Source organism: Nematolebias whitei, chromosome 16 (assembly GCF_014905685.2).
Source record: "Nematolebias whitei isolate Nwh7 chromosome 16, NemWhi1, whole genome shotgun sequence".
NCBI lineage: Eukaryota > Metazoa > Chordata > Actinopteri > Cyprinodontiformes > Rivulidae > Nematolebias > Nematolebias whitei.
The window spans coordinates 12,062,184-12,077,280 of NC_056513.1; the positions used below are offsets into that span (position 1 = coordinate 12,062,184).

The following is a 15,097-nucleotide window of genomic DNA, read 5'->3' on the forward strand; positions in this document are numbered from 1 at the left end:
AACAAACATTCTGGCCCTGATCTAGTTCCATAATTAAGTAAACAAACATTCTGGCCCTGATGTAGTTCCATGTTTCAAGCCTTGAAAAACTGATGACACAGTTTGGCCACAGGTGGAGGGGATTGCATCTGGCCCAGCATCAGTTTTCCACCTGAACCGTGAACTTACATGAGCGTGGCACAGGCGGCGCACGTGACAGTCAGGTTGTCCCAGGACACGCGCAGGCAGCTGTGTAGACGAGTGGCATCCAGGAAAAACACCACCGCTGTCATGGCGAAGCAGAAGCACCATGCTGCCATGCAGAACACGCCTTGAGCGCCGCTGTATCCGGCACTGTGGTTTACCATGGCAACCACAGCACATCCCATAGCCAGCTGACAGAGACGGGCGGCGCCCAGAGAGGAGCAGAGGGCACTCCTGTTGAGGTACGGACCACCATGGTCCATCTCTGTCAGGAAATAAAGCTTCTTTAAAACCTCCAAGAAAAACGGATAAATCAGAGTTTTATGTTTTAAGATATCCAGCGTTTTAATGTCAGTATTTATGCAAATGTCCTGGGTTGTTTCATTTATTTACATCATCCACAGTCGACTGTGGACGAGATTTTTATTTGTTTGTTTACTAAACTGCACCTTTGACCTTTGAATCACTGAGGCAAACAATAGCTCCTTAACTCAAGGGATGAACTGGTGTGTCATCTCAACAATAAACGACACATGAATTAAATCTTTATTCAGCAGATTTTCTTAAAGGCATAGTTTTTTTTTTTTACTTCAATACTGAATTTATCCAGAATTACTGAATTTAACTGAATAAAAAGTATTTTAGCATCAAAAGACTGATTTCTAAAAGATTAAGAGCCAAAAACATTTATTAAAAAAATAACTAGGCAGCAGGTTTTATTGTTTCTAAAAGACTCTCAGTCATGTTCATCTGTAGAGCAATTTTTATTGTTTTTCTTTTGTTCTTTACTCATGTAATTATTGTTTATTTTTAGGAACCGGTGCCAGATCAGGTCATGTTTGTGACTGTATTACTTGGCAACTAAAGAAACAAACAATTTTGTTTTTTGGGATGAGCTGACAGTCAAAAAAATTGCCAAACATGTAATTTTATAATAGATTCTTTAGTTGGTTTACGTGTGTAAATACATTAGTTAATTATGTGAGTTTATGGGCTTTTTATGTTTAAATTATTTACTGATTTACAGGCTAAATAATCAAAAACTAAATTAAAAAATGCTCAGTTATTAATACTGGCCTGAAAATGAAAGAAAAATGCATCCAAAGTTCAAAGACAAACAGAATGAATTTCAAAAAGCTTGAAGAAATATTATTAAAGGCTTTACAAAAATGTCAAGCTCTTTGGAAATAAATTATGAGATGACTTTTGAACTATTTTCTGCTCTGTTTAAATTTAGCTCCTATTTCTTCCGGTCATGTTTTCAGTGTTTGTTTCTACAACTTGAAAACTTCTCACACCCTTAACAAACAAGTGGTGTTTTATATTTTAACGCTCCGGTCTTTCAAAATGTTTAATTTTAATCATCTTGCCTTGAAAGTTCAGTCAGTTTTTCTGTCTGTTGTGTATAAATTCAGTATTTCTGAGGAGTCAGGATTGAATCGCTCACCTCTCAGCTGGTTGTTCACCCTCATCCTCAGAAAGAAACCGTTTTGTTGACAAGAAAATCCTACAGTCTTCCGAGATAAAACAAGTCCTGATCTGTTTTGGGTTTGGATCCTTCAGCTGAAGATCTCTTCATGAATCTTTCTGAATCGTTTACACTCTAATATTCAGCACACTCCTCCTCGCACACTTTCTCCTGGCCCCCTGAGCGGTGAGGAGGGGGTGCTGCTGGTCAATCAGACCAGAATGGAAGGTATTTGGGGAGGGGTCGGCTCCATGTGAACGCTGAGGGGGGGGTCGTGCAGACACAGACTTTTTTGTGACATATGGTGCCAGGATGTAAAGACTTGCAGAAATCCAGATTAATTATGGCTTAATTCACTTTTACTGGAATGTTCAATTTGAGAAAGAAGTAAAATGATAAGAAACAAAACAGTAAGAGACTTTTAGAACAAGAAGTTAAATCCACCTGATGATCTGAATATTTTCAAGTGTTTACTCTGAGCTGTAAAACATCTCAAGTCCCAAGCTCTCGTTTCGTCAGTCCTTGATGCAGACAAGGTTTGTGAGTTTAAATTCTAAAACGACTAAAAGGCTGAAATGAGCGACTAACAAAGCTGCATGGTTGATGTTGCCAGGTGGACAGTTGACGAAATCTCTCAGCAGCAGGAAATAAACAGACGTTTATAAAATGGAAACTGCTCTGGTCGTTAAATCAAACCACAAATCTCCATCAATAACTGATAAATATCTTATGACAGCCTTTCTAATAGTCCACCAAATATTTAAAGTGCCAGTTTTCATCATTAAGCTGTTTGGTTTCCATCAGGGGCAGCACGGTGGCGCAGTGTTTAGAGCTGTTGCCTCACAGTGAGAAAGTCACAGGTCTGCCTCCTGACCTTTCTGTGTTGAGTTTACACCCTGTGCACATGTGGGCTTTCTTAAGGTACTCTGGTTCCCCCCACAGACCAAATACATGCAGGTTCAGTTCAGTGGTAACTCCAAATTGTCCCTAGATGTGAGTGAGAGAGTGAATGGTTGTTCGTCTCGTTTGTCTCTATGTGTCCCTGTGATGGACTTGCGATCCGTCCAGGGTGTACCCCGCCCCTCGCACAGTGATTGCTGGACATGGGCACCGGAGACCCCCGTGACCCAAAATGGAATAAGCGGGTAAAGATAATGGATGGATGGATGGATGGTTTGCATCAGGGTGATAAATGAAAGTTTTCAGGTCTTTGCCTCCACCTGCTGGTTTGAATCGATTTTTCTGTCTCCACATGATTCTACTATTAAAAAACCGTACAATTTTTTTTTTTATAGAATAAAAGTGACATTTTTGTTTGCTTTATGAGCTATTTAACAACATCATTGTTTGATGGTTGGGTCCACTGTCCAGGAAAACAGGGAGTGTCCAGACAGGATGGAGTGGATGGAGGAAAAAAAAGGGTTATGTCATCAGGATGCTGACCTGAACTGAAGATATTGTTGAGTGGTGGAAGGAGCACTTTGAGGATCTCCTTAATCCACCATGTTCACTTGAAAGGTGGACATCAGATGCAAATAAATTCCTTTATTCTGGGGGGAGTGGTGGCGCAGAGGCTAGAGAGGTGGGCCTGTGATCCGAAGATCGCCGGTTCACGCCCCGGCCCTGACAACATCAAATTTGTGGGTGGGGTAGGTGAAACACCCACACTTGCCCCCACCCTCATTCACCCCACCCTGGGCCCATGAGCAAGGCCCCTAACCCCCACCATGTGCTCCCTAAACTGGTCTCTCTTGAAAATGAGTTCTCGTGGCTCAATGAGACTAACCTGGATAAATAAAGGCTAAATGAAAAAAAAAAATAGTGTTATATTTTTAAGTACTCAAAACATTGACTAAAAACATATTACATGGACTCTTTTATGAACAAGTGCGTATTTAAAGGCAGCAAGAAAACTAAATGTACACCTACTTAGTACTGCTTTAAAATAATTGAGCAACACTTATTAGTAATTATTCTCACTAATATCTTAAAAGTCATTAGTTTGTAAACTAAAATTATAAATTGATGCTTAAAATTACTTTTATCAAATAGAAAAATGTTAGGCACTTAAGTCATCTTACTTGACATAACGATACATCTTAATTTGAAAAATAAAAATGAATTTTCCACTGATGAGAGGTGGTTATAATCTTATACATTTATTTACATTTTTTGTTATAAAGTTTATTTAAACACAAGTCTTTTTTTTTTTACAACAACCTTTATTTAATTTTCACATTATCTCCTCCGTTTTCAAAATGAAACAACAATCTTCATGAAAATTAGTTTTTTTTTTCCAACCATTTAACTCTTCATTTTCACATTTACTTGAATTCAGGCGTCTTTTCTAATCAGTTCATGTTCAATGTGCTCAAAAAGGTAAATGTTTGTAGAAACGAAGCCGAGCATCACCGATCGTCCAGCTGCAGACGTCTTACTTCTTCCCTGTGTAGAAAACAAACAAACAAAAAAAAAACCAGATTCAAATCTCTAACGTTTATTTTACAAGAAAATCTCAAACTTTTTCAAAATAAAAAGTAAAACTAACAGAATTCAGCAGAGGGATTTGTCCACTAAAATAATAAACAGACTTTTCCACTCGGCTATTTATAAACGCAAACATTTTCAAAACGATCAAAATCAAGATTCAGAAAAAAAACCATATTTTAATAATCAAACCTGAATCTGAAACACTCACTAGTGAGAAAATCCAGTAAAAAGCCGCTTCTTAAAGTAAAAACAAAGTATCATTTGAGACGTGCAGTAAATCCTGTCAACACTGTATCGAAATACTAATTATTGTGATGAAGAAGAGCTTTTTCAAAGAGCAACAAAAACAGAAGACTGGGAGAAAAATAAAAATAAAATATTGCTGGTTTGTGTGATAGTGTCAGACAGATAAAGTCCATCTCTGCAGAATCAACACATGGGATCTATAATCCTCATTCAGCTCCTCCTGTCTGTTTTTCTTTTAACTTCCTTCATGGAAGAGAAAAGAGCCGCAGCTTTCTTCAGAGAGGACACACAGAGAGATCAGTCGGGATTAAAACATGGGAGAAAATTTCCTGAGTAAAAACATCAACATGGTGTCCAACAGAGCTCCTCTCCGTGTGGACGGATCACAGGGGCTGGTTCTGAGTGATGCGGCCCAGCAGCAGGCTCTGGTTCTGGACGCTCTGTCTGTAGTGGTCTGCAGCTCATGAGGGGGTGATCCATCTAAACCAGTTGGTTCAGAAATAAATCCCATCTCTGCAGCATGGTGCTACGATTCTATGGCTTCCAAATTATTGCCAACTTGTTTTTTCACCATAACTTCCAGAACAGAACTTATTTTTTAAACAAATCATGTAAGATTTTTTTTCAGAGCAGCAGATTAGGATCTGTTTTATATTTTTGTAATCTAACTACTTCTAATATGTTGTACTCTTTCAACTTTTTTAATATCAAAACATTCAGCTCATTCAGGAAATGGGTGCTAAAAACTTTTTTTTGTATCTTTTATTCTTTTCAAAATATTTAACTTGTATTTGTAACTTGTATTAAGATAATGGATGGATCCGTTCATCCATCCATTTTCTTCCACTTGTTTCCGAAGTCGGGTCGTGGGGGCAGCAGCTTGAGCAGGGAGGTCCAGACATCTCTTTCCACAGCCACCTCTTCCAGCTCTTCTGGGAGGACTCCAAGGTGTTCCCAGGCCAACTGAGAGATGTAGTCTCTCCAGCGTGTCCTGGGTCTTCCCCGGGGTCTCCTCCCAATTTTACATGCCCGAAGCACCTCCCTAGGGAGGCGCCCAAAGCATCCTTACCAGATGCCCGAACCACCTCAACTAGCTCCTCCTGATGTGGAGGAGCAGCAATTCTAATCCCAAGTCTCTCCCAGATAACTGAACTTCTCGCCCTATCTCTAAAGGAGAGTCCAGCTACCCTGCAGAGGAAACTCATTTCAACTGCCTGTATCCGTGATCATGTTCTTTCGGTCACTACCCAGAGCTCGTGGCCACAGGTGAGGGTAGGAACGTAGACTGACCGGTAAACAGAGAGCTTCGCCTTACAGCTCAGTTAGTTACCCCTTCACCACAATGGAGCGGCACAGAATCCACAATACTGCAGACTCAGCACCAATCCGTCCGTCAATCTCACGCTCCATTCTTCCCTCACTCGTGAACCATGAGATACTTGAACTCCTCCACTTGAGGCAGAACCTCACCCTCTTCTCAAAAAAGTAATCCACCTTTTTCCAACTGAGGACCATGGCCTCAGATTTGGAGGTGCTGATGCTCACCCCAGCCGCTTCACACTCGGCTGCGAACCGCTCCAGTGAGAGCTGAAGATCACGGCACGATGACGCCAACAGGACCACATCATCTGCAAAGAGCACAGATGGAATCCTGAGGCGACCTCAGCCACGGTTATGGACAGATCAGCCCCAAAGTCCTCTGACTCAGCTTCCTCCATGGAAGACATGCTTGTGGGATTAAGACGGTGCGAGGAGTATTCCTTCCACCTCCCAACGATATCAGTGGTTGAGGTCAACAGCACCCCACCTTCACTGAACATAGTGTTAGTCAAGAGCTGCTTTCTCCTCCTCAGCTGTCTGATAGTTTGCCAGAATCTCCTCGTCGTTGATCAAGAGTCTCTATCTAAGACCTCATCAAACTCCTGGCACATACAAGCTTCTGCCTCAGCAACAGCCAGGGCTGCGACCCGCTTGGCCCTCCGGTACTCCTCAGCTGACTCCAGAGTCCCACCAGCGATCAAGTCCCAATAGGACTCCTCCTTCAGCTCGACAGCCTCCCTAACCTGGGGTGTCCACCACTGAGTTTGAGGATGGCCACCACGAGAAGCACCAGCAACCTTGCGGCCACAGCTCAAGGCAACCACCTCCAGGATGTGTGAGTTGAAGAACTTTCTGACAGGTTCTTCTGCCAGGCGTTCCCAGCAAACCCTCACAACACGTTTGGGTCTACCGGTTCTGTCCAGCATCTTCCCCCGCCATTTGATCCAACTCACTACCAGGTGGTGGTCAGTTAAAATAAATGAGTAAATTAAATTAATAAATTAGTTTTGCTCTTGTTACAAGATAAAACACACACCTCAGATAATGTTTGACTTTTTGCTTCATGTAGTTCTGACATTTATACGAAATGTTCATGCATTCATTTTTTTTCTTACACGTTTAGCTATAATTAGGCCCAAGAACACTATGATCGTGTGCAGGAGGGCAGGTGGGACTTAAAGCTCCACATCACCAGTGAGCAGACTGGTTCCATAAACACAACACAGCAGCTTCTTTAAACTGGGTTTTCCTGGCCCCAACATCAAGATAAGGTGAGGACAGTTGGTGTACTGGTCTACGATTTGCTACTATAGCTTTTAAATAGCCTTTTGCTACTTTTAGCTGTTTTTGCTCCTTTTGACCTTTAGCAAATGTTCTGCTTCTTTTAGCTTTAACAGCATTTTTATTTCAAGCAGTCATTCAGCCGTCAGTATTTACACAATTTGGCAGAAAATGTGATTTCTGTAGTTCCAAAATATTTTTAGAAACTTTTTTTTATTGTGCAGACTTCGCTTTCAGTCATTTTTCAAGTGTTTTGGAACATTTGCAGATGAATGTTCATTCATTCCCATTCCTTTATGATTGTCTTTGTTGTCCACTGTTGTCATCACTCTGTTAAATTCAGGTCTCTCTTGTAAATGAGTCCCCGAAGCTCAATGGAATTAAGCTGTATACATAAAGCAGCAGCAGATTGGAGAACCTTTGGGACATGTTAGTGTTGCCTAAATCGTATGTCCATGGAGAAGGTTGAGTTCTGAATATGGTTTGTTTTCCAGTGATGCTTTCTAACAGCACGTGCACATGTCATAACACATTGTTGCCACTCAGGGGCAGCCATGAGTACTTTATGTGTAACAATAGACTGCAGCTGTTGTCTGCTTTTCAGCTGATTTTTTTTTTTTTTTGGCAGTTTTATCCAGTTTTTGTTGGTCTCTTTAAGCTCATTCTAACTTTAAACCAAACAGCATTTGACCAACTCACTGTTGTTGTTTTATGTATTTTAAATGACTACAAGCAAATCTCTGTTTTGTGAAATAACCATAATTTGTCTTTCTCTAAAGGGTGAAAGTAACAAAAACCTACAATGAACTATGTCCCAGGCCAAAAACTGCATTCAACTTACTATATTCAAAAATAGCTGTAAAATACAGAAGACATAATAAAAATAATACTGGCAAATAATTTAAAACAGGTGCTCTGTATGTGTGTGTATATATATATATATATATACACACATTTTTTTTTTAATCACCCTATGTTTCCTTGTAGTGCTGAAAATGGAAAACACAAACATCTTAAAGCTGCTTGTGTGAACATAAACCGGACGGCCAGTTTAACTGAAAATGCACGTGCCTAAACATTTATACTGGTGTTCTGTCCGTTTGTGTGTTTACTTCCTGTCCTCACCTGGCAGCTTCAGCCACTTGGGCATTTTGCCCGAGCTCGATGTGGCTGGTTTAGCAGCCTGAGTGTGGACTGATGGGTCTGGTTCCTCTTGTGTCAACCTGTTGGAGTCCTCCACTGGTTCTGGAGGCGACAGAGGTTCCTCGACTCCTGCAGAGCTGGAGGAGGTTTCTGGAGGATGGATCATGCAGCTGGAGATTAGAAAGAACAAAAATATGCTGAAAATAAAATGCATATTATTCCTTTTAGGAATGCATATCACCCGCAACCTTTTATTCTAGAGTTTTAGCCTAAAAGCTTCTAATGATGAGAAATGATGGGAGTTATTTTGGTCCAAGTCAGGCACGATCTCACGTGATCCCTGGTGTCTTGCTCGGAGAATGTGCTGTAAATGACTCTCAGCTACTACCACACCAGTTTTTATTAGATCGCTATCTGTAACGTTGCTGAAAATCATAAATTTGTTACCTCGGACTAGAGATGAGCCACGGGTGGATAAGATAAAAATATAAAATGGGAGGAGAAAAAAACGATCTTATAAAGACGCAGGACAAAAGTTGAAGGTAACTTTTTAGTTCTATCTTTAAAATGACTGGACCATGGTGTGTGTGTGTGTGTGTGTCCTTGTTTATGCTACTTTGTGAGGCCCATTTTTCCAACTTATACTGCATTGTGAGGACCAACTGCTCCTTATGGGGCCCAAAGCCCGGGCCCCATAAGAAGAAGTCCCGTTGGTGGGTTAGGGGCTAGGTTTAGGACTAAGGTGTGAATTGAGGATGTGTTAGGTTTAGGGTTAGGTGTGTACTGGTAATGGTTAGGTTATGGATAAAGGTCATGGTTAGGCTATATAAATGAATGAAAAATGAATGGAAGTCAATGCAAAGGCCCCATAAAGAAGCAAAACAAACCTGTGTGTGTATGTGTGTGTGTGTGTGTGTGTGTGTGTGTGTGTGTGTGTGTGTGTGTAGGAAAGGAGGGCATGTCGCAGAAAAAAAACTGATTTGCAATTGATCAGGTTTTGATTTAATCAAATTTATTACAAAGCTTTGGAGAACGGCCAGACCCACAGAGAGTCAACACATTACAAGAACAGAACTTGTCCATAACTCGTCCTGTCTTGGTTTCTGACCCGTTCTGGCTACCAGGAATAAAAAAGTAACTTTTATCAAAGCTCATTAGTGGAGGGGGGCACTCCTACCCCTCCCTCTCACGCCCTATCACAGTGTTTGTTCATGCAGCTAACAGCTTCACAGAAAAGAAACAATCTTCAACGTTCCTTGATAAGTGTCTCCAGCTCAGCTGCTACTGGCACCAAAGCATAACAACATCATTCACAACAACCTTAAAGTAATAAAAGGATTATAAGGTTATTATTAATATGGTAACATTTTATTGAAAGTATCAGGAAGCAGATCAGTAAATAATATATTTCCACCACAGGCGTTAGGAGGCACCTGCTGTTTGGCAGAACCTCAAAGGGATTCCAAAGATGACAACTTTGTGTGACAGGAAAATAGACTGGCTGCTGTGGGATACACACATGCACACACAAAACCATGTGCACAATTAAACACACACATACACACAAGTTGACATACCTCGCTATGGATTTATTTGCTTGCAAGGCTGAAACTGAGGTTTCAAGCAGTTCTCTCTTTATGTAAAAATCTGTGGAGAAAAGAAAACAGACCTGATGTGAAGTATTGTTGTGTTTTATTACATTCCTCACTGATGCACAAGAACATCATTAAAATCAGCATAAAAATGAAAGGAACCAGACAGAAACCTGTCTTGACGTCGGAGCCGAAGTAAACCACAGCACCAGGAAACAAGTCGGCCTGCAGACAGGAAGACAGACGCAGCGTAAAGAGCATAAACGGGAGCCTCAAAAAATGTTCTGTCAATTTCAACAAACAAGATTTTTTTTTTTTTTTATAACAAAACTTCTGCATTTTGTTAACCTAATGTTACTGCCAAATGAGGAAAAATCCAGCTCTTTTCTGAGAATGATTCACAGCTCGGGGATCAGAACCAGTAACCACGGTTCTTTGAAGCAGACCACAAAATGAGCACCAATCAAATGGTTAGTGAAAACACTTTCACCCCTGGAGCATCGCATTCCTCCAGCGGAGAGCATCTTAATGGTTATATTGGACCAGACGCAGGCAGATTTATTATCAGCCTCACAATTTTGAGGTAGAAAGGCAGACAAAACGGGCAAGCGGAGTCTGTCGATCTAATGGGACAGGAACAAAAACAGTTTGAGAAAATCTGTTCTACGCACGAGAGGCCAACAAACAAACTGGAGACAAACATCAGTTTTATAACCAAGGAGAAGGTTTCCTCTTCTAATGTGCAAATCTGTACTACTTGAATTAAGGGACGTGAGAAAGGTTACATTTATTTTATTGATATTAAACAGACAAATAAAGCCAACAGCAGAGTTTTATGATCCGAGAGAACTAAATGTTCTCTCAGACAGACATAAGACAAAGAAAGAAAAATCTGAGTGCTGCAGAAACGTTTGGGTTCTGCTCCCCTGAGATAGTTCAGTTAACGTCATATTTTTCCACCAGAGATTTTCCTGAAGTGACCAAAAAGTTAATTACATGCAAGTGTTTAAAGCGTTGGTTGCTTTTTGTTTTAACCATTTGTAAATTAGTGTTTTGTCCAAACTGCATTCAATCATCTTTCAATCATCTTTCAAGCATTTTGCAGTTTTTTCCCCCCAGCTTTTTGTTATGATTTATCGTGATAAACGACACGTTCTTAACAGTTTATCGGCGTTAAAATGAAGATTTCTCTTCATCACATGAAGTCTGTAATGTTGCTTTAAAGAGCAAATTTTTTTGTTGTTTTAATACCTAAAGTGGGGTGAAAATAAAAGGGCAAAGAACAAATTTTACAAAGTTTACTTCATTTATTCACTGTTTTTGCCAAAGTATCCTTTTAAAAATGACTGAAACATTGTATAAATACTGTGAGGAGCACTAGGTTTAAAGAGCTTACAGTTTTTCATAAAATGTTTACTAATGAAGACAATAAAGCCACATAAAACAGTAATTTTGCTAAATTGTCTTCTTATGGGCCTTTTGTAAAATGTTAGTTTATTTTAATAAAGAGGAAACTTTAATTTTATTATGAAACAACTAGATTAACAGCTTTAAGAAGTTTTAAGCAATTTCATCCAAAATTCAGTCAATTTCAGATTTTAAAACATCTTAATAAAATTCAAGCCTTTTCAAAGATTTTCAGCATTTCTACAATTTCAAAATCATCTTTAATAAAACGTGAATTCTCTGATTATCTAAACTGTGACTACATCCTATTTTTTTTAATCACAGCTAAAAAAAGTAATCTTATTTTACCAAACATGGGTGTGCTCTAATGATTTAACTTCTTTTAAAACTTGACTTTAACAAATTATCACATTTAGCAGTCAAGTCAAGATTTAAGGTTGTAACTATCAGATCCTTTCCCTCAGGAGTAATCAATGAATGATTAGCAAGCAAAAACAGTGAATTAAAAGGTTTTAGGGCATCACACCTCATGTTCTGACAAATTGGACTAAACTAATTTACCAAATGCTGCATTATTCTTAAAATGTTCTGCATTATTATGGCTATTTTTGTAGGCAGTCACCTTATTTACTGAGTTTGCTGCAAGCTCAGAGAATAAAGAAACTCGTCAATGTGCACATAATTAAACTAACTTATTGCTCTACCGTAGACGTAATGTTATTGAACAGATTATGAGGAAAATCCTTCAGCATCCATTAGATTTTGATTAAAAGCAAGAAGCTCCATTTGTTCCTTCCAGATTGATCTGTAGCGTAACATAACAGGTTGCTGCTGGTGTCAGATGAATCTGCAGCTTGTCTCACACTCACACTGCCCTTACTCTGTCCTTTGTGTAGCTGGTTGCTAAATTGGGACACGCCAGCCTAATTGCTGTCATCGCAGCCCTGTGAGCAGGAAACAGTGTGTTACAGTGGAACAACGGGAATTCCTGCCATCCTGTTCCCTCTGGCAGCAACACTCTGGATAAGACGGGCCGACGGGACGAGACCAGGGAGAGGGTGAGTGTGAAAAAACATAAAAGGGAAGGACAGAAAGAGAAAGAGGCTGAGCGGATCCTGATGGAAGACGGAGGAGGGAGGGGACGCTTGGTATCAAAGGGCTTCTCTGGGTTGGGAAACATTCCTTTCCTGACATGACACAAAGTGATTAAAGATTGCGTGTTCGTGCACACGACAGAAAGACATATGCAGCCATGTCTGCGTGACGAGACAGCAGAAAAAAAAAAAAAGATCAAAGATTCCTCGTATGTCTTTTTGAGTTCAAGTTTGATGTATGGACACGTAGACGGAGCCAGATAAAGTGTGAGAATGATACAGAGGGGATCTGATTGTTTTTGTGCACTTTAACACTTTTAAGTCCCTAATGGATAGAGACATAGGGGTGAGTGGCCGGAGAGCGAGATCATCTGGGTGCTGGAGGCGGAGGAAACACAAAAAGTTGGAGTTGGGGTGCAGGAGAGGGACGCGTAGTGAAAACCAGGCAGGACGATGAAGAACAAAGAGAGACGGGCAACAAACATCAGAACATCTGACTGGACTGGAAAAGATCGAGACACCAGAGAGGCACACACACGCCAACAAAGGCCCATTTCAAAGTGAGCTTTTATGGTTTTCAGGATTGTTATCTTCTGTACCAGTCCCTCTGAGGACTCGATCTTCATCACAACAAGATAAAACTTCAAACAACTTTCTCACCCTCCCTTCTGATTCTGTCTACTCGTTTTGAAATATTGTATCAAATAAATAAAAGACAAAAAAAAAAGATGTAGCTAATTAAATAAGTATCTTTTTTATTACTGTGACTTCAGTCCGTCTAAAGGCAGCAAAGCATCCTGGCTGCCCACGGCTCCGTGTGTGAAGATCAAAGCGAGGCCTGTATTAACCACATGTGCCAGTCTGGGAAAAATCAAGCTCAGCTGGGGTCAAGGACAGTGGAGACGGGGAGGTGTGTGTGTGTGGAACCAGTGTGAGTAGAAGCAACAAGAAAAGAGGGGACGTGAGGGGGAGAATGAGAAGGGGCTTTGAAGAGGAGACACAAAACAGCCAATGTGTTTTACAATTTACACGTGCACATGCTGAGAAAAAAAAGTGTTGCAGTTGTTTAGTTAGAGCTCAACTCTGACAGGTTTTTTTTTTTAGACATTTTATGCTCAAATTCCCAAAGAAACGCTTCTCCACAAGCTTAACGCTGGCATCTCATCGTAACTGGTCAGGAAACTAATTTAGTCGTAGATGTTTTGAATCTCGTCATGGGGGCGTGTCCTACTCACGAGTGCAAGAGAAGCATTTTGACACCTGCATGGAAGATTTCTGTACATGAGAAAACCTCTGAGGCAAACATCCACAAGTAAACAACCAAATGATTCAAAACTGCCCAGCTTCGTTTCAGAAGTGTATTACAGTGGATTGGAAGCTTGGGGGTAGCTGCTGATGTGGGTACAAAACGAGCCAACACAGTACTGTGCACGGCTTCGAATAGTGGTGTACGTGAAAACATGCTGTGACTGACCGCTTTCCCACAAACACTGAAAATTTAGCGACACTGCAGTGGAAACGTTCCCTTTCTTGCAATCTGAGTCACAACCCAACAAGATGTCACTTTAATGATCAACCTTACCTGTAAAAGTGTGGCTGAAGGGTCATTCAGAATAGTTTTTGGAGGGGTGACGACTAAAAAGAGAGGTTAAAAAAAGAAGAAATTACACAAACTAGGAATGCAGCGCTTACCGAAACATTTCCTGGAAAAGATCGTTAAAAGCAAGTCAAACACACCTGGTTACAGTTGGGAAGTTTCATGTCAAAAATAATGCTATAATTTTATCAACTTTTGTTATTACAGTGGCGACAAATTAATTTAAAAAATGTAATAAACACTCATGTTCAAGAATCGTAAAACATTAAACAGTGAACGGCAGTTCTTCATTTCCTCTCGTGCTTGTTCAGCTCATGTAGACTCAATCCAGATCTAGACCTGTCACGATAAACAATAAATCAATTAATCGCATGATGAAAATTTTCAACGTCATTTTCATTTATCGGCTTTATCGTTTTTTCGTCTCTCTCTTTCTACTGAAGACACTGGATGACAAAAGGCTCAACTCCGGAGCTCTTCACTGACCCCTCCCTTTCTTTTTTCTTTCAAATCCATTTAAACCGTCCAAAATCACATTTTTGGATCGTTAAAAGCAGCTAAGCTGAGAAGCTATGCTAACAGGTCAACCTTGGGGGGAAAAACCTGTCTTGTCGAAGCTCCACAATTCACGGTTGAAACTTGTGTCTTTGTGCACAAAGTTGTTTTTCTCTGCAAAAAGAAGCTGAGAACTTGTTTACTGATTTTTTTTTTTATTAAAAGCTTTGTGTGAAAAATGCTATACTAAAGAGCTCAAACCACACAGAGTGTCCGCCATTTTGAGAACCGAATAAAGGAAGGAAAGACAGCCCATGTCACGTCAAGGGGCCTCCCTCCCATTTTTCTTAAAGAGACACGCTGCTCGCTCCCTCACTATTCATCCTTCAGTTCAAACAGTCTTATACTGCCATCCGGTGGTCAAAAAAGTACTATACACAAAATAAAATTAATCAACATTTCTTCTTAAATTTGACAATAAGTACTAATCCATCCATCCATTATATTTTACCCGCTTCTTCCATTTTTGGGTCATGGGGTCGTCGGTGCCCATGTCCAGCAATCACTGTGCGAGGGGCGGGGTACACCTTGGACAGGTTGCAAGTCCATCACAGGGACACAGAGACAAACGAGACAAACAACCATTCACTCTCTCACTCACACCTAGAGACAATTTAGAGTTACCAATCAGCCTAACATGCATGTTTTTGGTCTGTGGGAGGAAACAGGAGTACCCAAAGAAAACCCACGCATGCACGGAGAGAACATGCAAACTCCACCC

General features: G+C 40.4%; 2 protein-coding genes across 2 annotated transcripts in view; both read right to left on the bottom strand.

Annotated features, from left to right (window-relative positions):
- The window catches only part of LOC119422825 (myeloid-associated differentiation marker-like protein 2), a 7,838-nt gene extending 7,392 nt beyond the window's left edge, over positions 1-446 (bottom strand). Inside the window, exon 1 of the mRNA XM_037690229.1 lies at positions 169-446. Within this exon, the coding sequence (XP_037546157.1) occupies positions 169-446 (278 nt within the window). The remainder of the gene's footprint in view (positions 1-168) is intronic.
- A 3,451-nt stretch (positions 447-3,897) lies between these two features.
- The window catches only part of aspscr1 (ASPSCR1 tether for SLC2A4, UBX domain containing), a 26,131-nt gene continuing 14,931 nt past the window's right edge, over positions 3,898-15,097 (bottom strand). Inside the window, exons 13-17 of the mRNA XM_037690230.1 lie at positions 13,807-13,859; positions 9,897-9,948; positions 9,709-9,778; positions 8,114-8,301; positions 3,898-4,096 (exon numbers count right to left, since the gene is read on the bottom strand). Of these exons, the coding sequence (XP_037546158.1) occupies positions 4,086-4,096; positions 8,114-8,301; positions 9,709-9,778; positions 9,897-9,948; positions 13,807-13,859 (374 nt within the window). The 3' untranslated portion in view covers positions 3,898-4,085. The remainder of the gene's footprint in view (positions 4,097-8,113; positions 8,302-9,708; positions 9,779-9,896; positions 9,949-13,806; positions 13,860-15,097) is intronic.